General features: G+C 31.1%; 1 protein-coding gene across 1 annotated transcript; it reads right to left on the reverse strand.

Annotated features, from left to right (window-relative positions):
* Positions 1-447: 447 nt before the first annotated feature.
* On the reverse strand, positions 448-23,368 carry LOC134707757 (integrator complex subunit 5-like). Its single transcript, XM_063567788.1, has 22 exons — positions 23,282-23,368; positions 21,569-21,782; positions 20,786-20,889; positions 20,009-20,163; positions 19,484-19,576; positions 19,074-19,275; positions 18,155-18,272; positions 17,507-17,582; positions 15,211-15,302; positions 14,025-14,080; positions 13,466-13,602; positions 11,188-11,296; positions 9,984-10,168; positions 9,191-9,387; positions 8,196-8,314; positions 7,233-7,430; positions 6,700-6,953; positions 4,111-4,181; positions 3,663-3,811; positions 2,047-2,151; positions 1,262-1,304; positions 448-592 (listed from the first exon to the last, which is right to left on the reverse strand). Exons 1-22 carry the CDS (start codon positions 23,312-23,314, stop codon positions 465-467), a joined length of 2,838 nt encoding a protein of 945 aa, XP_063423858.1. The 5' UTR covers positions 23,315-23,368; the 3' UTR covers positions 448-464.
* Positions 23,369-24,471: the final 1,103 nt, after the last annotated feature.

The raw sequence follows: 24,471 nt of genomic DNA on the forward strand, positions 1-24,471 counted from the left end.
ACAAAGTATCAAAGCTGTATCTCAAAAACTGAAGGAGGAGATTGCCAGACAAACCATGATCTCTTTAAGCAGCTAATACCAAAAAATGACTGAGTCCGACTACTAGGGTTTTTTTCAGAATATTTGAAAATAAATCATAATCCTGTGGCCAAGCACACCTTCATTATGCATATAAAAATCCAACAAAATGTTAAAGTTGTACCTCCAAAACTTTCGGAGGAGATAGCCAGATCTAGACAAACAGTATATACCTATCCTAAAGGAGGGATGGACAAACAGATGGAGTGACATTTTGTCGCAGGGGAATAACAAATACAACAGAATTGTTTACATGGTTGACTGATGGGTTAAAGATTGATTTTAAAAGAAATCAACCCATCTCAACCTTTCAAGAAACTAGCAAAGAATAGATATCTAATGAAAGAATAGGTAAACAAACAAGCATAAGAATTTTTTTAATAATTTTAATCGTCCATTTTGTTTTCAGATGGTGGCATTGTCTCATGAAAGAATCTTGAATAAATGTGTCCCATTCTGTGGATATCTTTATGTAGTATGGATCTAACACAGACTGTATGGCGTGGTTCACAAACTGGAAAATACAGAAACATAATTGTCATAAGCAGTAAACAAAGATGATTTTGTTTTCATTTAAGATTTTGATATCAGATACATATTTATGTCTACAAATTTTCTTGAAATGGTAATAATAAATTTCACATTTTTGTCCACTCTGAAAAAAAAATCAATAATATCTGAATTAAAATCTATGACCAGATGGTCAAAAAAAAAAAAAAAAAGAATCTATCAAAAGTAAAAGAGAGTAAGAAAATACAAAAGGCTTAGTCAAGCTCATGAGTTGAAAACAAACTGACAATGCAATTGCAATACAAAAACATACTGCTAAAAGAAAGTGACTACAAAATAAGAATAGACTATTTTTACATTGGCAATAAATTAACATTGCTTAGTACCAATTCATTTTAACTCTGATAGATAGTTGTTTCATTGGCAATCATACCACATCTCCTCATAAGTGACTTCGACTGACAAAAAGGGCCTAAATGCGGCATTTACAATTTCATATTATGAAGTCGTAAAGTTGACATTGTCAAAATCTAAATGAGCACCTGTATTTCGTAATTACAAATTTGTAATTAGGTTTGCGGTAGGATTGAAAATAGACTAAACTTTTTTACTTATGAAATTGTATAACATTTTTACATCAATTATTAAGAATTTTCCATTTATAAAATCTTACCTCTTTTGTTGACTTCTTCTGGATCTTCAGTGGGAGGATTCTCCTGCAACAAACATAAACATTTCTCATTTTCAATATGACAAAATCTCATAAGACTTTATATCAGTCTTCCTTTAGATCATTCATTATTTCTATGAAAGTTTGTGGCGGAGATGAGCAGAAATTAAAACACTAAGTTGAAATAAAATGTTTACACTACTATAAGCAGATCTAGATGTCCAACAGATGTATTATAGTTTAAAGCTATTCCACAAAATTTTACTTGATTTTACTGACTGATAATTTCTTTTCTCAGCACAGTAGAGTGATATGAAAAATTATCACTAGAAACTAAGGTCACATGTGGCATTGTCAATGAAATTAACAATGTCCTCATTAAAATAGCAATAAACAGATTATCATTGGTCATATCAACTCAGTTGCTTTTCTAACTTTTGCCGTACTGACTCGAGCGTGAAAAGCAATCTTGTTGAGATGATCACAGATAATCTAAAAAATAAATGTTGATTTAGAATAAGGAAGAGAAGTAATCAAGATTACCCTGTTATCTGACTTAAAAGTAGACAAATATCTGACTTATAATTCTTACAACTAATAAACAAATATTCAACATTTAATATTTTCATGTAATTATTTACGTCTGCTGTACAACTTGAAATATATTTATACATGTTGGAATACTTCTGACTCCTACTTGTAATGCTTGTCAATTAATTAGTCTATATTTAAAGGTATTTCAAAAGGTATTTCCCAAGGATTCGTTGCATTTGAGTTATTATTGTTACCTTTATGTATTTCCACATTTCCACCAAAAGTAAATATGCTTCATAGGAAGTCACCAAGGGGAATAACTCTGATATAAACTTGAGTGGTGTTGGTAGGAGTCGACTCTGTAAAAGAAATAAGGTTAATGAAGGTGTTATTAAAGTACTGTATTTATTAATGCTCAAAGATAATGTATTTTAGCTAAAATTAGTATGCGGTATAAATTCAGCATACTAATTTTTAGCTAAAACACATTATATTTGAGCATTAATTAATAGAAGGACTATACAAATCCTTGGTATTTCTATTTTCTTTTCTACATCAGTAAAATGACCCCTTGTCTGAGGGAGGGTTGTTCTCAACCTGATAATAACAAACACAGGTCAAAGTATGGCCTTTTACACAGGGCTTTACTACAGGCCAAACAGCAAGCTATAAAGGACCCCAAAATTATTAGCGTACACAATTTGAACAGGAAACCAACGATCTAATTTATATATCCAAACGTGAAAATACTAATGAACAACATCAACAAACGATAACTGCTGAGTGACAGGCCCCTGAATCAATCAGAACAGGTGCTTAAAGGTGCAGTGGCTATATATAGTTTTGTTTCGTAAAGAACATTTTTTTATAAGGATTATAAGTAAGGGGGAAAGAAACAATTTTTTTGTTCATTACAGGTGTTTCCGCTGTTATAAATTTATATCGGAGCACTCCTACTTTGGATAAATAGGTTTCATGCTGAAACAAATATTCTCACAGATATTTACACAGTCTGGTGGGGTGCTTTTATGTTTAAAATCGTTATATACAGGTAAGACTGTGATTTAAAAAAAAAATGTTGATATCTTTTTCTAATATTTATAAAAAAAAAACGTGTGGTAAATGGACATGATTACATTTCCGTATGCGGGAAGCGGGAATATAAATTAAAAAAAAAAATCTGTTTTGAAAAAAATAGATGCGGGCGCGTCCGTCGAACAAGGAATCAAATTGGTGTGGCCTGACAAATCAATAGCAAATGTCAGAGCATAAAACAGATATCAATTCTTAATAAAATTAACTTCTTCAAAATTTTGTGGATGAATATGTGAATCAGTGCCGGCAGAACAGGACATCATGATTGTGACCTAATAATAAAGTTATAACAATTTTGAGTGTTATGAATGCAATAAATAGCAAGCTTAAGTCTCACTTATATTATTAGCTATGTATAAGTGATACAAAATTTGATTTATTAATTTATTGATTGAAACTATCTTACTTTACAAATTATAATCACACTAAAACAAAATACCCTAAATTGTACTCATTACCAATTGCTGTGGATTCATTAATATTTGTTGGATACCAATTTTCTTGAATTTTGTGGGTAAAGGGGAACCAGGAATTTAAATGTTCAACCAATTGCAAATTTTCTGAAGGAATGTATGCAAGCAGTGCCAAGACCACAAAATTAAATATCCACAAATATTGAGTTTTCCTTAAACCTGGATTGGATGCCATGAATATAAACGAATCAACAGTAGTTGGTAATGTGTACAATTTAGGCTTTTTTGTTTTAGTTTGATTATAAAACAAAGCCTAAAACTTTACACATGTTTAATTTCTGTATTTTGAAAGATTATTTTACCTTTGACAAACACCTCACAAGTTTACAGCATGCCTCCATCTGCCTTGGTGAATGACTGGCCTGTTTCTGTCTACAACTCTCAAAGTAATTCATTAGAGAAGCTGTGATGGATTTCAACACAGGAGAACATCTACACATAGCCAATGGACCTGAAAAATACAATTATTTTATGTAATGTAAAATATCTTGATAGTTTCAGTCAGATTTTAAACCAGAAACTATTCATCTGATAATTTCTATAGTAACTGGTCAATCTTAAAGTGAAGTAAAGGGAAATCTTAAAACATACTTTATTATATAACAACTAATGCATGACAACCCTAAATAGCCATTTGACCCTTGTTTAGAGACCCTTGTTAGTACATTAATTCACATTTCCCATGAAAAGTACAAATATTTTTTTTTTATTAATTAAATGAGACAACAAATTTTATCTGTATATACTTACTTGATGAATATAAATCAAACACATCCCATAATACCAGGTTATCTTCAAATATCTTCCATACAAACAAATCTCTGAAAAAATAATGGTTTATTATGTTATAGAAATATCCTTAGAGTAGAAATGAGACAAACTCTTTCCCAGTTGCAATTGAGTTCATTCTTTCATATACCCTTAGTAACAAGAGAAAAGAATTCAAATGATTGCAAAATAAAGATTGTGATAAGTAGAAATCAGATGCAGCGTAATAAATACATGTTTATTTATTAGTCTCAAATTGAAATCCCTATTTTTATGTTTACCTATAGTAATTTATGATTTAGAATCAACTTTTGATAATTAACAGATTAACAATGATATTTTAGATAACTATAAGTCATACTGTGGATACATTAATATACATGGGTACCAATTTTCATGGGTACATTTAAGAGGGGCGTAAAGGTGGGTATCTGCACAGAAGAACACAAAATAAAATTGCCATTCCTATTGAACAAATAATTCAAAATTTTCTGCACATTGATCTTTTGACCGATTTCACCAAACATAGTGATAAACGAACCTTTTTCAGTGCAGCACGTAAAATAACTAGAGGCTCTAAAGAGCCTGTGTCGCTAACCTTGGTCTATGTGAATATTAAACAAAGGACGCAAATGGATTCATGACAAAATTGTGTTTTGACGATGGTGATGTGTTTGTAGATCTTACTTTACTAATCATTCTTGCTGCTTACAATTATTTCCATCCATAATGAACTTGGCCCAATAGTTTCAGTGGAAATGTTAGTAAAAATTTACAAATTTTATGATTGACCATTTTGGTCATGTTGACTTATTTTCAGGTCTTACTTTGCTGTACATTATTGCTGTTTGCAGTTTATCTCTATCTAAAATAATATTCAAGATAATAACCAAAAACAGCAAAATTTCCCTAAAATTATCAATTCAGGGGCAGCTTTTGGTTTTTGAGTTATAAGCCAAAAACGTCATTTTACCAATGTGTTCTATTTTTAGCCATGGTGGCCCTCTTGGTTGGTGGGCCGGGTCACGCCTCACAATTTTTTAACTAGATACCCCAAAGATGATTGTGGCCAAGTTTGGATTAATTTGACCTAGTAGTTTCAGAGAAGATTTTTGTAAAAGATTACTAAGATTTACGAAAAATGGTTAAAAATTGACTATAAAGGGCAATAACTCCTAAAGGGGTCAACTGACCATTTTGGTCATGTTGACTTATTTGTAAATCTTACTTTGCTGAACATTATTGCTGTTTACAGTTTATCTCTATCTATTATAATTTTCAAGATAATAACCAATAACAGCAAAATTTCCCTAAAATTACCAATTCAGGGTCAGCAACCCAACAACAGATCGTCAGATTCATCTACAATTTTCAGGGCAGATAGATCTTGACCTGTTAAACAATGTTACCCCATGTCATTTTTGCTCTTAATGCTTTGGTTTTTGAGTTATAAGCCAAAAACTGCATTTTACCCCTATGTTCTATTTTTAGCCATGGCGGCCATCTTGGTTGGTTTGGCAGGTCACGTCACACATTTTTTAAACTAGATACCTCAAAGATGATTGTGGCCAAGATTGGATTAATTTGGCCCAGTAGTTTCAGACGAGAAGATTTTTGTAAAAGATATATAAAATTTAAGAAAAAATGGTTAAAAATTGACTTTAAAGGGCAATAACTCCTAAAGGGGTCAAATGACCATTTTGGTCATGTTGACTTATTTGTGAATCTTACTTTGCTGAACATTTTTGCTGTTAACAGTTTATCTCTATCTATAATATTATTCAAGATAATAACCAAAAACAGCAAAATTTCCCTAAAATTTCCAATTCAGGGGCAGCAACCCAACAGTGGGTTGTCCGATTCATCTGAAAATTTCAGGGCAGATAGATCTTCACCTGATAAACAATTTTACCCCACCCAGGTCAGGTTTGCTCTAAATGCTTTGGTGTTTGAGTTATAAGCCAAAAACTGCATTTTACCCCTATGTTCTATTTTTAGCCATGGCGGCCATCTTGGTTTGTTTGGCAGGTCACCCCACACAATTTTTAAACAAGATACCCCAATGATGATTGTGGCCAAATTTGGTTTAGTTTGGCCCAGTAGTTTCAGAGGAGAAGATATTTGTAAAAGTTAACGACGACGGATGACGACGACCACAGACGACAGACGCCAAGTGATGAGAAAAGCTCACTTGGCCCTTTGGGCCAGGTGAGCAAAAAATGGCAAAACAGTTTGCACGAAAATAACCTTTTACCACCCTCATTTGAATATCATGTACAACACAACAGGCTTGTATAGACTTTACCACCCTCATTTGAATATCATGTACAACACAACAGGCTTGTATAGACTTTAGCAAACACAATGTCAAATATAACAAAAAACATAACTTTTCTAAAGCAACAAAAATATAGATGAACCCAGAGTACTTCTTTTTATAAAATTTAACAAAAGATGACGTCAAGGAAAAAAGTGAAAATTATACAACTCATGTACATGTAAAACCTTTAAGAATATTTTTGCTGTGACAATACACATATGACCCAGTATTACATTTGTTCAAAGTAATACCTTTCAACAGTTATTCTAATCGAGTCCTCCTCAGGCCAGAACCTATTATTATACAATACATCTGGTGTAGCTAGCTCTGTGATAAGACTCCCAACCATTCTACATAACTCTGCCGATAATGTGGATCTTCTTTTCCTAACAGGGAACATGTTATCTGTTTCCATTGGTGTATGAACTTCCTCTGGTCCCTGTGCTGTCACTGAACATGCTGCTAAAAGCTCCACTAAACACTGTTTATTTCTTACAACTTGAGGCTGAAATACAGAGGATGTTTAAATTTCTTGTAATAGTGCCAGAACTGTGTATTGGTGCTTGATCTTTTTAGAGTTTTTGTATGCACAAGCACTTCAAATTTACTTCTATTGTCTTTCCCGTCATCAAATTTCTAGAATAATAATGGAAGTTTGATTTTGTATGCATGGTACTTATAACATGTATAAAAAGACTTATTGTTAATTCTTAAGAAGTACTTATAAAACATTGGCTTTCAAAAATTTTGGCCAAGCATGATTGAGTTGAAGGTTATTTTTTACCTGCTTTAAAACCTGCACATGTGTTCTTGGTTTCAGACCTTTCCCTATAACACCAGCATGGAATACACTAGAGTGTGACCTTGGCAAGGTCAAAGATAAACCATGTTTCATATTTTCTTCCTTCAGTTGAGTATATGTATCTTTCTCTGAGGTGAGAGACGATGGATCTATTTTACCACCAAATAAAACTGAAATTTCCTGAAATTAATATTAGTAAAAAGTGTGGTTACTTCTCAAATTTATTTTAAATATAATATATGCCCTAAATTTATAAGAAGTATTTTATTTTGTTTGTTCACAATTTAATAAGGAAATATGGCAAGTCACTCTCTGACATCTGTAGGCATTTTGTTTTATTCACTTTAAAAATAATTTCATTTTCACATTTAGTGAACATCTATAGCTAGATTATAATCAACAATCTTTCTACAGTACACTTTAAATAAACTAAATATACTAAATAGTGTACAGCTCCAAAAGAGGAAAATATAACAAATGAATACAAATATCAATAAGTAAATAATTTGGATAACAGATATCTTGCAATAGCATATAAATATAGAAACTCTGTCATAAATGAATCAATATAAATTCTTTTGTTCATGGTTTGTGGTCAAATATCATATCATATCATATGTACAGTTAGTATAATAAAATTCAAGGGGATTTGTATACAAACAAGAAATTAAGCAAAAGTCTCTCCACAGTTCACTATTTTAGCCATAATGAACTTTATCAGATACAAAGGTTAGGTAATCTTTGAAATATTAAATGATTATCTCCCTTTTGTCCTCTCTCATTTGCAGGCACAGACTGTTTTTTATTCTATAATATTGTACTTTATGCGTTATTTCATTACAATCATTGTATAAATTTTATTCTAAAGGGTCCATGATTGGCAAATAAAGAATTGTTCTTCTATTGCATACTACTGAAAAAAATCTGCATTCAAATCTTAATTACCTTTGTAAACAAAGCTTCAATAAAAAATCTTAATATGGTGGTCTGTACATAAGAACTGTTGATCAATTGTTTCATACACTGTTTACACACTGTTACCATTTCAAATGCTGTCTTTGAATCTAGAAAAGAATATAAATCTAGCTATGATTCCACTTTGAAATGTGTACATATTAATCTATGTGTAATAAAAAATGGTTTTGATTTTCAAAAGCTAACACATCTGACATTAACTATTGTTATACAGAGGCTAATATCGTTAATACAATTTTAAAATATATTGACATTTTGTTTTTTCTGTATTAAAGTGTATATTTGTTGCTGGAATCTTAATAATTAAAAGTTTATCAAGCAGACTCTTTTTTCTAAAAATGTTTTTCTGATTTGAATTTTGACACTCGTGTGTGATAAATACACTGAAAGTTGCCGATATCTTTTTACTATACGTCATTAAAATATTTGAAAATTGTTATTACACTCAAACTTATATTATGCTGTTTTTTTTATGTTCCACAACAGGTGCTACATGGAGTAAAATCTGCTTACATTTAGGAAGCACCTGAGATCAACTAAAGGTTTTTAACGAGGTTTGTGATGCTTACTCTTATAGTTTTTATGTAGTGTTTTGTAGGCTAAAGGTGGTACCCAACACCTTCACTAAAATTATTTTGGCTCGTTTAATTTTTATAAAATTTTGACAAAGAATTTACTTTGACCCTTTGACAAAAATATAAAAATTTAAAATAATTTGAATCAACCATTTTATCAGAAAAATTACACTGGTTACATAGCAGTTTGACAAAGACTAGTTTTGATCAATGAGGCTAAATATTCCCTTAACAACACAACGTGATTAAAACGTTTAGCTGATATTACAGAGTTATCTCCCTGTAGTGTTAAGTACCACCTTAAGCTGTCATTTCCTCTCATGTACTTTAGGTATCATTAGCCTCTTTTTCAGATTGATCAGATAAACTTCCCACTGTTACATTAATTACCTTCTATTTCTAATATCCTGAAGAATAATTCTGACAGGGATGAACACAATGTAAGAGTTACAGGACTTGATAAGACCTTTGGGAGTTTTACAATGTTGATGATTTTGAGCATGGTGATAGCAATCTTTGTATCACTGCTTGTTAGTAAAGGCAGGAACGATTCCCACTGCTGATGAATACAATACTGGTATAATGATCTGGAAAAAATATATATACAGATTTATATATATAGCATATAATACAAACACATTTTTTTATATTGCATTTTATAGTATTGCATAGAAATATAATATTTGCCACAGAAAGTAACCAAAAGTTAGCTTGCAATAATTCCGAATAAGTCTTCAAAATTCATGACGTCACCAACAACAAAATCTTAGTTTAAACAAATTTTAACTTTCAAATATTATATTGTTATACAATAAAAGGGCTATTGCAGGAATATTGGGGAATATTGTCTACTCTGAACAATATTCCCCAATATGCATGCAATAACTCTATAATATTGATTTATGTCTTTGTTATTAATTTTTTTAGTAGAAAAAGTATGCATCTCAGATATTCAACTAATATTGATGTTATCTTCTTGGCAATTGTTATGGAATTACATTGTGATAGCACACAAAATTACACATATTTTTCAAAGAAAATCTTTCATGCTTTCTGAAATAATAATTTCACAAAGAGATTTTGCTAAATCAAATTATGTACATATTTTTTCTTTTTAGGTTTTCTGTATATTTTATCGAAATTTAACACTAAACAAAAGTTTTTCTGTGGTTTGAAAACAAACCTATATTCTTTGGCTACATGTGATGTACTCTCCCATTGGACAAGACACAACAAGTTGCCAAGCAACTGCTTAACATTGTCCATTTGTTGTGTGTTTAACATATCAACAAGTCTGTGTATTGTACAGGGTAAAACATCTCCGAGTTTGACTTCTACTGTGCTCTGTAAGTCCAGGCATCTAGATAGCTACAAATAAAATTGAGAATGGAATATGTCAAAGACACAACAATCTGACCAAAGAAGAGACAACAGCTGAAGGCCAACAATGGGTCTTTAAAGCAGCAAGAAAATCCTGCACTTGAAGGTGGTCCTCAGCTGGCCCCTAAATAAAATTGTGTACTAGTTCAGGGAAAACATGTAGTAAGGATAAATAAAGCAACCGGTACAAAATATGTTCAAATGAATGGTAAATTAAACACACTAAGAGCTCACACCCTCTAGTCCTATCTTATTCAACATGGGCTTCTTGTTCAAACTTCAGTTTTCTGTGTAGTGTATTTTGTACTAATGCTGTCTTTTTTATTTCTATTTTCACCTTGTTGTTGATGAGCCTGCTAGTGGAGTGTTCCTCTTAGAGGGTTTCGACTGCCCAGTAGTTTGACCTTTGTTGTTAACATGAATTATCATTTATATGGTCAGAATTTAATTAACTGTTTATTAAACTTTGGATTGTTCAAAATGCTGCGGATTTTCTACCTGAGAAATAGATTACTATAGCTGTATTTAGAAAAACATGTTGGAGTTTCAAGTCCTCAATACTCTTTAATTTCATACTTAATTTGTCCTTTTTATCCTAATAGATTCAAGCGTTATTGATGAGTATTTTTTAAACAAAACATGCATCTGGTGTACAAATTTTAATCCTGGTATCTTTGAGGAGTTTATTTGTCTTCTAGCTAAGATTTATAGTTGAAGATTGCTCACATAGTATCTTCCTTCTTTTTCAATCCTTACTTGCACAGTTCAGGGAAATGACAAATAAGTCACAAACATTAGACTATATAATATGATTACTTATTTTTATCCTGATTGAATAAGACAAAAATAAAAGTGCTTTAGGAAAAATAGAGAAATTAATAAATATATACATTTGTGTAACTGTCTATATGTGACTTTAATAGATAGATGTTGAAATTTTTTTTAATTTTTTTTTAAAAGTTCTAAAGAAAAAGAGATTTTTATGTGCATGTTTTATACTAACATACCTGTCTATAGTTAGTGGCTTCAGATATTATACAGACAAGTATTTCTGATGTGCATTCCTCTCCACTGTATAATGCTACATAAGACAACAACTTCATTAGCCACAGTGATCTGAAAAATAACATAAAAAATAAATAACAACAAGATAATTCAGGATATGACCTCAGCATGTAAACAAAATAATGAAAGAGGGGGGATAAGACCTTTAACAGGATTCTGGGATCAGGTGTTTTTAAGCTCAGGATTTCAGGATTGACCCTTTCAGGATCCAGGAATTCTATTTTTCGAATTTCGGGACGTCAGGATTTCGTATTTTTAAGCCCGGGATTTCAGGATTTCGTGATTTAAAGCCCGGGATTTCTGGATCAGGGCCCCTCCTTACCCCCCCTCATAAAAGTAAACTCTTTTGAGTATTATTATAATAACTGCAATAGTGAAGCAAATAATAGGGAGCCAATGCAACAAAGCCATTAATGATTAATTTAAAATTTTCACTTCCATCGTTGAAAATCAGTGGTGGCAAATTGAAACATTGCATTAAACCATAAGGTCTATCCAATCAGATTTCTATTCTGAACTTTCATCATTATTCAAAAAATAAAATCTCGAAAAGTTACTTGTTTTGGCATTTATACATTTGTAAATAATATATTTTCATGAAGCTTTAGTCCAAAATTTGTATGCAGAAATTAAAAACGTTCAAATATATGCACAGCTAAAATTAGTTAGATTTTCATCCACATTGAGGGAAAATGGAATAGGTGGGCAGATTAAATTTGATTTTATCAACCTCTGAAATCCTAAGAAGTAAACTCTCTATAAGGTAGGGTAATAATTAGCTAATATAAAAAAGAATTCTGTATACTTTTTCAAGTTATTAATTAATATTTCTAATTGGCAATGCAATGGTAACCACTGTTAAAACTAATTTTCAGTTTAACATTAAAAATATGGAAGCATGCTCTCTGACAAAAAGACTACTTCTCAGTTCATTTCCTTTCTCAGCGACATAAAATGAAACAGTGCTACAAGAACACCATATGTCCTGAAAGCTAATTCGCAGTGATAACTATCCACATCAGATTGATATTATATATCTCCTAAACAAGATATTATAATAGAAGGAATCCTAGCACATTGGTTTGAAAAACAAGTATAATAAAGATCAAAACACAAACTGTGCTTAAATACTGTGACTCTTGCTTTGAAGATTCTAACTCAAGGTGAAATAAATATATTTCTATTAACTAGCTATGAGAAAAAATATAAAACACGAACTTAACTAAAGAAGAACTTGTTAAATGACTTTTTTGGATGGCTAGAAACACAATGCTTTTGATTGTTTTCAACTAATGTCAGTTTTGATGTATATCTAATACATTTTTACCATATATATGGTCCAAAACAATGATATTTGGCAAAAGCTTGTGCTTTGATCCAATCTGTCATGTGTTTTCATACCAATGTGTGCCCTGATTCTTAAATTTTGGGTATCATTCACAGTCCACATTTTCTGTCACAAAGACATTGTATAAATAAAAAGATTCATAAAAGATTCTGCAGAAGCCTTTGTCTTACCTGCTATTGCTGTTTATAGAATAAAAGTGTAATGTTTATGCTGCCTAAAAAGTACATTTATCAGCAAAATATTAATTTGCTTTCATCAGATGCTACCCCTATTACATTTTATTGGTGAAGAAGATTGTGTCCACATTTATTAAATTCAATACAGGTTTGAAAAAGTTATTAATTTCTTAAAAAATCAATTTACATGGAATATTAAGTGCCAAGAAATAAGTCCATTTAAAAAGTAAAATGAAAAATATTTTCAAAATTTTCTCTGGATACAATTAATATGTCTTTTGATAATAACAAAGTTTCAAACAATTTCATGAAGTTTTGACAATATTAATGATGTTTAAATTTTTTTTTTACAGATTAAACCTTAATGTTAATGCTTCTGGTGTTGATAGCAGCATTGATGGAATGCAGGATTGCCATGTCTGACCTGTGGATCATGTTGGACATTCTTACTTTCTGAATTATTTTAACAAACACATTTTTTAAAATTTTTACTTAATTCATTGAAATAGATTATTTTTCCAATTCATGTCATTCCTTTATTATACCTGTAATTTTATTTACTAAATTCTTTCATAATCAGTTATTTTATATTCACAAATATTTCTCAAGTTGTAAACGAAACATGCATGACATGGCAACATTTGTATGAACTATGAACTTAGAACAGGAATGTTAAATGTACAATCCAATACTTACACCATGCCATCACTTTGTAGAAGCATTCTGGTCAACTCTTTGACCTTTGGTGTGAGTGAGGCCAGAAAGGGGACTTCCACCATTCCATTATTCTGTCTGTGATATACAGCACTTTGTACTTCTCTTAACAGCTGATCCTACAATTATAACATACCCAATGTATTAAGTAGACTAAAAATAATTCCCAGGTTTAATTGTCTTAAAGTTTTGTCAAACTTTGATCCTTTGACAAAAATATAAAAAAATCAAAAACTTGAACCCCAAACTTTATCATAAAAATTATAATTTCATTGGATATATAGCAGTTTGACAAACTCTTATTTTAATCATTGAGAAGCTTAATATTTCCATAACAATAAAATGTGATTAAAATGTTCAGCTGATTTTTACAGAGTTATCCCCCTGAAGGTTTATGTACCACCTTAAACCATAACCATTTATGAAATTGCATTTTCAAAGCTTATACAACATCAGTATGGAATCTTGTATATTCAATGTTACTGTACAAACAATGGTATGGTTTGCTGTTTTTTACAGAATGTATAATAATCCAACTTACAATTAGAAAGGAACATGTATCTTGTATATCTTCATGGATTACTTTGGCCTCTGTACCTACAATTAAACAGAAATATATACAGTCAAAGAGACAGCAACCCCAAAAACACAAATATGAATACATGTAAAAGTAGATGACATGGAACAGTCCAAAGAAACAACAACCCATCAACCAAAGTTTTTATTGATACACATTTTTTGTGGATGTAGGAAAGTGTACTTTCATGAATATTTCATTTTATGGTTATTACAAAAACATTTGTCCTTCATTCAACATTAAATTGTGAGGTTTACGTTAAACCAGGAAATCCACGAAAATGGAGTACACATGAAAAATGCTAAATCCACTTTAAATTTTATCTTTGATTTAGGAAAAAAATGTTGGTTTTTGATATTTAATCTCAGACTTTTAGATTTCTTTCAGCAACTATAAAATATAAATTAACTTTACTAACAATTCTAATATATAGAGCCTTCTTAAACATCTTACATTATAAGTGATTGGTTGTAAATTAATAACGTTTAATAAATCATTGGAGAAAATAAATTGACAGCTGTGACTTTTTAGTTGAAGCATTTCATATTAAACATTATTTTAGAAAATTGTAAAAAAGTTGTAATGTTACATGTTAGGGATGGTTGGGATCCTGCTAACATGTTTAACCCACCATATTCTGTATGTTTGTGTCTGTCCCAATTCAGGAGCCTATAATTCAGTGGTTGTTGTTTGTTGACTTGTTGTGTTACATATTTGTTTTTTTCGTTCAATTTTTTTGTACATAAATAAGCCTGTCAGTTTTTTTCATTTGAATTGATTTACATTTATCATATAGGGGCCTTTTATAGATGACTTTGCAGTATGGGCTTTGCTCATTGTTGAAGGCTGTAAAGTGACCTATAGTTCTTTATTTCTGTGTCATTTGGTCTCTTGTGGAGGGTTGTCTAATTGGCAATTATACCACATCTTCTTTTTGGTATTTACATCAAAATTGGCAGCAGAACAGATTCAAAAAATATCTAGGCTAGCTAAACTTGGGTTACTTTAATTAGTTCATACGCTCCATGGACTAGGTTCATCAACTAAAGATTATATTGGAAAATAAAAATTTGGTCAATTTTCAGCCCACAAATTCCATTTTCAACATGTCAGATAATTAAAGAATGACATCCTGCAAATGTTTACAAACCTGTTGGAATGGCAGCTTGGAGAAAGAACTGTAAGACTTGATAAGCTCCAATATCACTCTGTATCACAAGGTGAACCACCAACAGGAGGAAACTATAATAAAAACAAGAATGTGTCCATTGTACACGGATGCCCCATTCGCACTAACATTTTACATGTTCACTGGACCGTGAAATTGGGGTCAATACTTTAATTTGGCATTAAAATTAGAAAGATCATATCATAGTTAACATGTGTACTAAGTTCAGAGTTGATTGGACTTCAACTTCATCAAAAACTACCTCGACCAAAAACTTTAACCTGAGCTTCATACTATCTTTTTCTTTGTTCAGTGGACCATGAAATTGGGGTCAATACTTTAATTTGACATTAAAATTAGAAAGATCATACCATAGGGAACATGTGTACTAAGTTTCAAATTGATTGGACTTCAACTTCATCAAAAACTACCTCGACCAAAAACTTTAACCTGAAGCGGGACGAACGAACGGAGGCACAGACCAGAAAACATAATGCCCCTCTACTATCGTAGGTGGGGCATAAAAACATAATTTATTGGATGTTCCTTTAGGGCTATACCATTAAAATGAATGTGGAAGAGTAGGAAGGAAAGTTGCATTTTTTTGGACATACATTTTTGTACATAGTTGTTTCATTTCTGAGAGTCTTGTTTACTCCTTGGTTTTGATTGTTATTGTCTTTGTGAAGAAAACAAAATCCTATGATATGGTAAACAAAAAGAAAAATCTTTCACAAGAACTTATCTCAAAACATGACCAGTTTCAAACTGAATGTCAGGTAATCAATATTCATTACCTTCAAGTAAAAAGTCTTTTACATATTTACTAAATACAATCTGCTATTTTTAAGTTGAGATAAATAGTTGGAAATCAATGACAATATTTTATAATGTTCAACATTTAACTTACATGTAAAATGAATAGCAAATACATCCCCCCTCCCCCCCCCCCCCCCCCCCCCAATACATTTTATGTTTGTTTCACTGTTTATTAAAATCTATTAATTAAGGAATTAAAAATTTATGTGAGGTTAGATCAACAGCCCAAAAATCAGGATTTATCAGAAGGGGGAACATCAACAAAATTAAACAAATGTCAGGTAATACCAACAACACCAAAAACACCACAAAACTTTAACAAGAGGCTCTCAAGAGACTGTGTCGCTCACCTGTATCTACTGTGGTTTTGTTTAATAAGGTTGAAATCATGATAAATAGTATTAGATACCCTAATAATGATTTAGGCCACATTTGGTTAAATTGGCAAAGTAGTTAAATTAAAAGCAGATTTTTTTTTTAATTTAACAAAAATTTAACAAATAAATGCAGAATGATTTTAAAGTCCAATAATTTGCTTATGGATGCAACATGTCTGATGATTGGCTAAGAGTGTTTTCTTTATCAACTCATAGACATCATTTTGTCATGTGGCTGTGACACTAATGTTTTTCATAATTTACTTCGGCTTTGGAAATAAGAATGAAATTAATGTATATAACAATATTTATTCTGCTATTTTCGAAATAACACAAAAAATGTGCTTTTAAATAAATTGCTACACTGGTTATTCAGTGTACACCACATTTTTTTTATTTTTATTTTTTCAGACAGAAGAAATAGTACAGTTGTTTCTTAAATAACTGCAATAACATGTCAATTAAAGATGTTGGTCATGTTGACAAATTTGTAGATCTCACTTATCTGAATATTGTTGACAACTTAGTTTATCTCTATCTAAAATAATATTTAAAATAACAAAAAACTGCAAAATTTCCTTAATATAATCAACTCAGAGCAGCAACTGGTTGTCTGATTAGACATAAAATTTTAAGGGCAGAAAGATATAAACCTGATGAACATTTCCCCCCCCCCCCCTGTCAGATCTGCTCTTTATGTTTTAGTTTCAGATATAGAAGCAATAAACTGTATTTTACCCCCTATGTTCTATTTCTAGCCATACCACCAATGTTGGTTGATAGACAGGGTCATCTGACACATATTAAATGAGATACCTTACTGATAATTGTGACTAAGTTTGGTCAAATTTGTCAAATAGTTTCAAAGAAGATTTTTGTAAAAGAAAAAGTCAACGACAATGAGCTAACAAGAACCAATGTTGTCTTTCTCCTGTTGCTGGCTGATTGTACTTTTGATGTGTACTTTTCATCTTCTTTTATTCATATCTAATACATACTTTAAGTCCATGCATTTTTTAATTTAGTTTTATTTTTTCTATTTTTCAAATTTTCTACTTTTGACCTATGATCACATGACCTACCTTTCATATTCCTGATGACTTGTATTTTTCCACTGAGATAAAATAGTATTTAACTGATTCAGTACTTCTGGGGTCACTGAAAAGAAAAATCAAAGTTGATTTGTCATTAATAAGACTTGGTAAATTGGATATGAAGCAAGAGAAAACTGAGAACACACTGGTTCAAAAATGATTCCAAAATAGTAGGGTAAAAATATTTTATTGTTCAAAATGGCAAATGGATTGACACAAGTTTAACAACTTAGAAATGTTTTCTCCAATATAGTCATCCCTTAGGAATGAATGATCATATTATGTTATTTTGGTGATCTGTCTGATCTTTAAATGAAATATCTTCTTTATCTATTACTATAACTGAGTATCTTTTTTTTTATTTAAAATCTTTGTTTTTATTTCTGTTTTGTCCCAATTATAGAGCAAAAACTTAATAAACATGGAATTTCCATGTTTATTAAGATGACTTAAATATTGTAGACTCTTAAAGATATATTCTTAAAATGAAACAAACATTTATTTCAACAAAATTTCTTATTTTTGCATTTTGCACATTTTTTTATATGACAGAATCTTGAAGTTTATATATAAATATTTTAGAACAAACTATAAACACAATACAAAATTCAAATTAATAGAATTGCCAATACATACATGCATTAATAAGATCTGTAGTTAGAATATTAAGTAACATTGGAGACAAAGATGCCAGCTTCAGTAGGAAAGGAATGGTTGTCTTCCTAATCATCTCACTCTCAGCTGTTAAACTCGCCTGAAAAAAGAAATTAGTAAGTAAATACAATCATGACAAAATCTAATATTACAAAGGGCTGTTTCCTTTTTAAAAGGATAATCCGATTTCAATAACGATTAATATTCATAATATGTTCTGGCATGCTCACATGTGCTTTATTAAAGTTATTTTAAATTGTGACTAAAATTTCACAGGTTGGAGGGATAAACATAAACTAATAGAATCCTTGAAATTTTTTGTCATTTTGATTCAGATGTTTAAATTGTTTTAAAAAGATTGTATGACATATATGCCTTCAAGATGTATATTTTTTTTTCTCAGTATGTCAATACTGTAAATTCAGTAATTATTGCGAGATTTTTATTTTTGCGAAAAATGCAACAGAATTGTCAACGCAATAATTTAAACTAGCATTTTGAAATATTTTATATGAATTAAACAGGATTTTTCTCATAATCATAAAAATTATAATTGCATTCAAGTCTTAACTGACAAAATCGCAATAATAAATGCACGCAATAAATTCTGAATTCACAGTATAATGAATGTCCCACCAATGGGGTTTTCTCCTACCCCATGCAAGGTAGAATGTTTGTACAATTTTTTTATTAACATTTTTGAAGGCACAATAAAAGGTTCATTGGTGGATCCAGGGTGGGTTCTGGCAACGTTGGAACCCCCTTTTTTTTTGCTGAACAATGCATTTGAATGGGGACATATAGGTGGAACCCCCCCCTTTGTCCTGGGTCTGGAGCCCCCCCCCCCCCCCTCCCTTTTTAAAAAGGCTGGATCCGCCCCTGAGGTTGATTTTTAGATTACCTCAAATAATTTCATCAAGGCATTTCTAATATCCTGCCCATGCTTTGATGCTAGATGTCCTAGAATTCCCACTGCAGACGCCATCTTTGGCATTTTATCATCAGATGACATGTGACCTTCTCCAGGTTTTCCGCCATGTTGATAGTAATCCTTTAATCCACTCATTAAAACCCTTGTTATTATGGTGGTTGGGAAACATGATCTGAAAAAAATAATAAGGTTTTTATAAAAATTAAAAACTTTGATAGCATTATTTGTATGAAAAATTTGCTGAACCTTTTATTCATTCTTGTTTCAATGTTAATTTAACCTAATGTCAAAATAACAATTTACCAAAATGTTATATAAACATTCAGTGAATAAAATTTGTCTATATTTCATACTGAACCTTTATTTCAACAAATACTCACCCGATATGAGCCACAACCCAGTCAAAATGTGGACTGTACTTCACTGAAGCTTCAAGTAATGAATCTACACAAACTTCTGGTGCACCTTTAACCCTGAAAAAAATTTTGTATGATTACGAGTCAACATAGCAGTCCAGTGTTATCAAAAACACCAAAACTTGTCATGAAACTCTAAAAAAACAACTCATTTACTGTATACTTTGTCATGATATATGTCCGATAACTTTTGCCTTATAAATCAAACATTGTATAAATATGGATACCTTATTTCCAAAATATTCTTTTATTAAGCAAAAAGCAATGGAGTTTTTATGGACAGTGTCTAGTATCCATCTTTTAATCCATATAAATACATTGTGTATTAAGAAATCTGATCAATCTATAACTTTTAAATAAACCCTATATTATGAATAGTCTCCCCTTGATCTTATGGACAATAATACATGTACCTTGAACAAATGTTCTTTTGGGCTTTCCTAGTCAACTTATTTTTTACAAAGGATTAAGTTTAATACTATTACTTACATGGCTGCAAAACATTCAGTGGCAACCTCTATCAAGGATTTGGTTGGTTTACATGTCATCCACAGCTGTAGAAGTTCATTCAATGATCCTGAATGTGGAACCCCTCTATGTGTGGAGTATTTACCACTCAGATGTCCAAGGAGTTCCAAAGACCACTGAAATAAAAAATCTTTGTGAGATGATGTGGTTCAATGCTTGGTCTTTACAAATAAAAGTTAGGCCAAAAAAAAATATGTCTGTTTAACATCTTCTTCTTCTTCTTTAGTTACAGAATACCATCAACATTTTGAAGATTACATTCTGGCGCATGCCTGATTGAGGTTGCTTTTTAAAATTAATTTCAATTTTTCTTAATTTTTAAGATTTACAATTTTTATTGAACTTTTAATTTTTACATTTTTTTTTTTTTTTTTTTTTAAATTAAGATAAAAACAATAGGTACATTTAGTTTAAGTGAGAAAACATGTTTAAGGTTACATGCTTTTAAAAAAAATAGGGTAGGTAGGTCGGTATTTTCATTTTATTTTTTGTGACATGATTTAAGTTAAGGCATGTAAGGGTTTCGTCTTGTCGTGGTCCAAGTTGATCATGGGTCGAGTTTACCCGTAATTTCAATGAATGGATAATTTCCCTTTGTTTTTGATTGGGAAAAAAATGGATGCAAAATGTTTGTTTCATCATACCAGTCGTGAATTTCCTACAAACAGCTAAACCATTCATGAATACGAACATTGCCATTGGGATGTGTCAGGCAACACTATCGTCACTTTTACTTACTGATGATATAATAGGTGCCCATGCTGCAGGATTGGTCTTTATAAAATTAAATAAGACTCCACAAGCATCCTGTATGATAGAATCTAAAGCGTTACTTGATTCACCTGTAAAAGAAATTTTTTAATTCATTATATGTTAAAACAATTACACTAATTAACATGATTAAACAACAAATTGTAGAAGCTTCAGTCTAAGAATGAAATGAGATGAGTCGTAACAAGCATCAGTAAAATTGGAGAAAATATTTGAAATGGTCACACTGGATCTTCCTCAAAAAGATTAAAAAGACCAATCTGTTTTTATATTGGAAAAATCAGTATAATAGAAATGCATTTTAAATTAATTTAATACACCTTTTTCATACTGTTTACATACAAATTAATAAAGAGTGTTCTCTCAATATGGTAATGTGATGCTATCTGAATTGATCCTGTAATAGATTGTGTTATGGATGTACTTGTGATGCCATAAATTTTAGAAACAAGATGGTATTTCAATTCCTCTGTTTAACAGGATGCTACATGTACATGCTATATAAAATATCTGCAGTTTAAAATCCTTTTCCTCAGAAATTTTCACTTATCATTCTGGTGACTGTGGATCTAGAAGACTCACTGTGAATAATATATTTTTCTCATATGACAAAGTGATAATTCATAATTTTATAACCTCCAGACAACATTATATCAAATGTTTTACAGTACTAGTGAAACAGTGAATCACTCAACACCCGTAGGAGTGATTTTGACTTCATCAACCTCAGTGAACTGTTTGTATCATTACCTAAATCATCTTGATTAAACTCATGAAACTGTAGCTGTTTCATTTGAATTTGTACTGCCTCCTCAAAAACATTACACAGGTATTCAAATACAGCATGTCTGGCTACTGGTAAAGTCTGTAACAGGTATAATGCTGATTTTGTCAATGCCTGGTTACTCACTTGTCTCTCACGATTAACTCCTTGCAAAAATAATCGAAGGTCTGTTAAAACATCCTGAAAAATAGTAATGGTAAAAATTACACAAAAATATTAGATATTTTGTCTACATGTTTATGAATGTATATCAATCATTATCAGACTCAGAGATTTCTATGTTTGTTTAAAAGGTATTTTTTGTTTTTTTACCTAAAAATTATTACTCATCCCCAATTTGATGGGGGGGGGGGGAGGGGGGGGAATGTTGTGGCCAAGCAGACGACTATATTAAATTCAGAATTCAGACTGTCCCATACCTTTTATAGTGTTAAAATTTGAAAAAAAATATTAATAATATGGATAGACGAAGCATTGGACAAAAAAAGAAGGAAAAAAGGTTTGTGTTTCGAGCGCATTTTTTTTCTGGTTTCTGACATAAAAAAATCAACCCCCCTTGAATTTAAATGGTTGCTCCCTAATAATGCATAAGAAAAGTGCAAAAGTATGGGGTGCAATGTGATTATAGGCGAACAGACTCAGATTCTAACTGTCTCACATCGTCTCATTGCTTATTGCTTTAAAATCTGTGTCAGTTTTTCAGAGAATCTGGCCTGCTTGAAAAATTGATGTCATACAAATAGTACTTCTCCATTGTGGCGTCACTATTAACACAATCGGCTTTGACCACATTTATTTTAAGAAATGGCCCTACAGAGCTATAACACTAGGATATGTTGATGGCAGACGAATAGCAATAAGGTGTATGTCATTTATATGGGGACGAAGTACACAATTATGGTAGAAAAATCAATACAAAAAAAATAAAAAAATCAGGAAAATTTCCCGAATTTTTCATTCTACTAATGAATTCAAAATCGTTAACTTTTTTTTTCAGATCTACTTCCGGTTCCGGTTTTCCCCGATCTTGCACAGAAATCTACTTTCTTTTTCGGTCTTGTTTGCATGTGACTATTTAAAACATATATTTATCAGTCTTTTAAAATATAAGATTGGAACTCAATACAAATTGATTTTAAATAATTGTTTGATATGAAAAAAAACGTTACCTGATGAAAGCGTTTAATTCTTTTGTTTACATTGAATATGACATCATAACTTAAAGAATGTCACAGCTAAATTCCTAACAACATAACCAAAATCAGGAATGTTACGGTATTTCCGTTTCTTTTATCAACTTGTTAGAATTAAAAAACATAATACATACAAGAATACATACAGACTTTGTCCCCATTCACAGGTTTGTGCCTGCCTCATATTATATACCAATACTAGTATACCATCATATGACTAGAGTCTTTTCAATTATAAATTGAGGACTAAAGGGATAAAACACCAAAGTAACAAACTAAGTAAAGTAAGTATAAAAATTGTTTGAGCACCTAACATGACTAAACATTTTGTTTACCGGCGCAAGCCCCTTTGCCGTATTTGGAACGAATTGAGTACTTAAATGCAAGTAATGTACGTCCTTCAATAGATTATGCTAGTATTCATACAATGTTATTAAAATTTTAAATATGATCGAAATCATACGATTACAAATTATAAATATAAACCTTTGATGTTAAATTTTCTGTGGCAGTTGCCATTTTTCATCACTGGAAATTCTAATCGCCGGAACCAATATGAGAACTGGACATGTCACGATTCCGGAGAAAATTTTAGTGAAAATAAAAAAAAATTAAAAGGTTTGCTCATGATTTTATTCGAGGATATCTGTGTTGATAGTATGTGAGTGTGTGGACGTGGTGGTGTGTTTGTGGGGGTGGGGGACGAAATTGTATTTTTTTTTCAGTTCAGCTTGTGCTGCCTTCCTCATAGCTGATTATTTTACTCTTTTTTTTCGCAGTGGTCTATTCATGTTTTCAGTTTTATTAGTATATTAACTTGAAGTGGTTCGACAGCCTGATTTCCTGATTGTTGTCCCCGGTAGTCTATCTTTATGTTTCAGCTATTTACAGAACCGTAGCTCTTGTAGGTAGGCATGTCCCGTTATGTTATTTTCAATCTAGCTATAAACAATTAAATCCTTGAATTGCTCTTGTGCTGATATGCGCGACATTTCAGAACAAGAATTCTTTGAAGGATTTAATTTTAATCATGTTGGTTATTTTGACTATTTGTGGACCAAAGCTTGGTGTGTACTAAATTTTGATTAACCGAGTAAAGCATTTCACGCGGCAACTGATTTTTGATTTTGTTTATTCTAATATTGTGCTGTTAAACACAGTTTTTTTCATCCACTATAAATAGGCATGGCTGTAATAAAAAGTAAAATAACAAAAACATCGAATTTCGAGGCCTAAATTTCAAAACGGCGGAAAGTCCATAAACAAATGGCAAAATCAAAAGCTCAACCACATCAACTCTCATTGGCAATCATACCACATCTTCCTTTTTACAGACATGATAAATAGATGCACATATCAAAAATAGAGATACAGCAGTCAAAATTGAGTTGATTCTTGTAATCGTAATCACTATAAAAATACAAAAACCAAAATGGCGAATAGACAAAGCACAAGACGAAAAACAAGAACAGTTTTTATTATTAATCTTGGTATAAACAGGGATGTACAGAATTTTACATCGATGTGGAAAAAATCATACGACTCAGGGTTTTTATATACATGTTTAACACCGTTGTAAAATTCGGTATACCTCTATAACTACACCAAGATAAGGAATGTATTTCTCATGAATCGTTCCTTACTCATTTTCAAATGAGGATATAAATGGAAAAATG

The sequence above is a fragment of the Mytilus trossulus genome, chromosome 2, assembly GCF_036588685.1.
Source record: "Mytilus trossulus isolate FHL-02 chromosome 2, PNRI_Mtr1.1.1.hap1, whole genome shotgun sequence".
NCBI classification, from domain to species: domain Eukaryota; kingdom Metazoa; phylum Mollusca; class Bivalvia; order Mytilida; family Mytilidae; genus Mytilus; species Mytilus trossulus.

What these genes read in the sequence shown, in the direction of transcription:
- LOC134707757 (XM_063567788.1), bottom strand. Translation starts at nt 23,314, where the DNA reads ATGGCAACTGCCACAGAAAATTTAACATCAAAG. An exon ending in ACTGAATGTTTTGCAGCCAT is followed by an intron (nt 19,577 to 20,008) that starts GTAAGTAATAGT and finishes AATTTTTTTCAG; the next exon opens with GGTTAAAGGTGCACCAGAAG. An exon ending in CCTTGATGAAATTATTTGAG is followed by an intron (nt 18,273 to 19,073) that starts GTAATCTAAAAA and finishes TTCTTTTTTCAG; the next exon opens with GCGAGTTTAACAGCTGAGAG.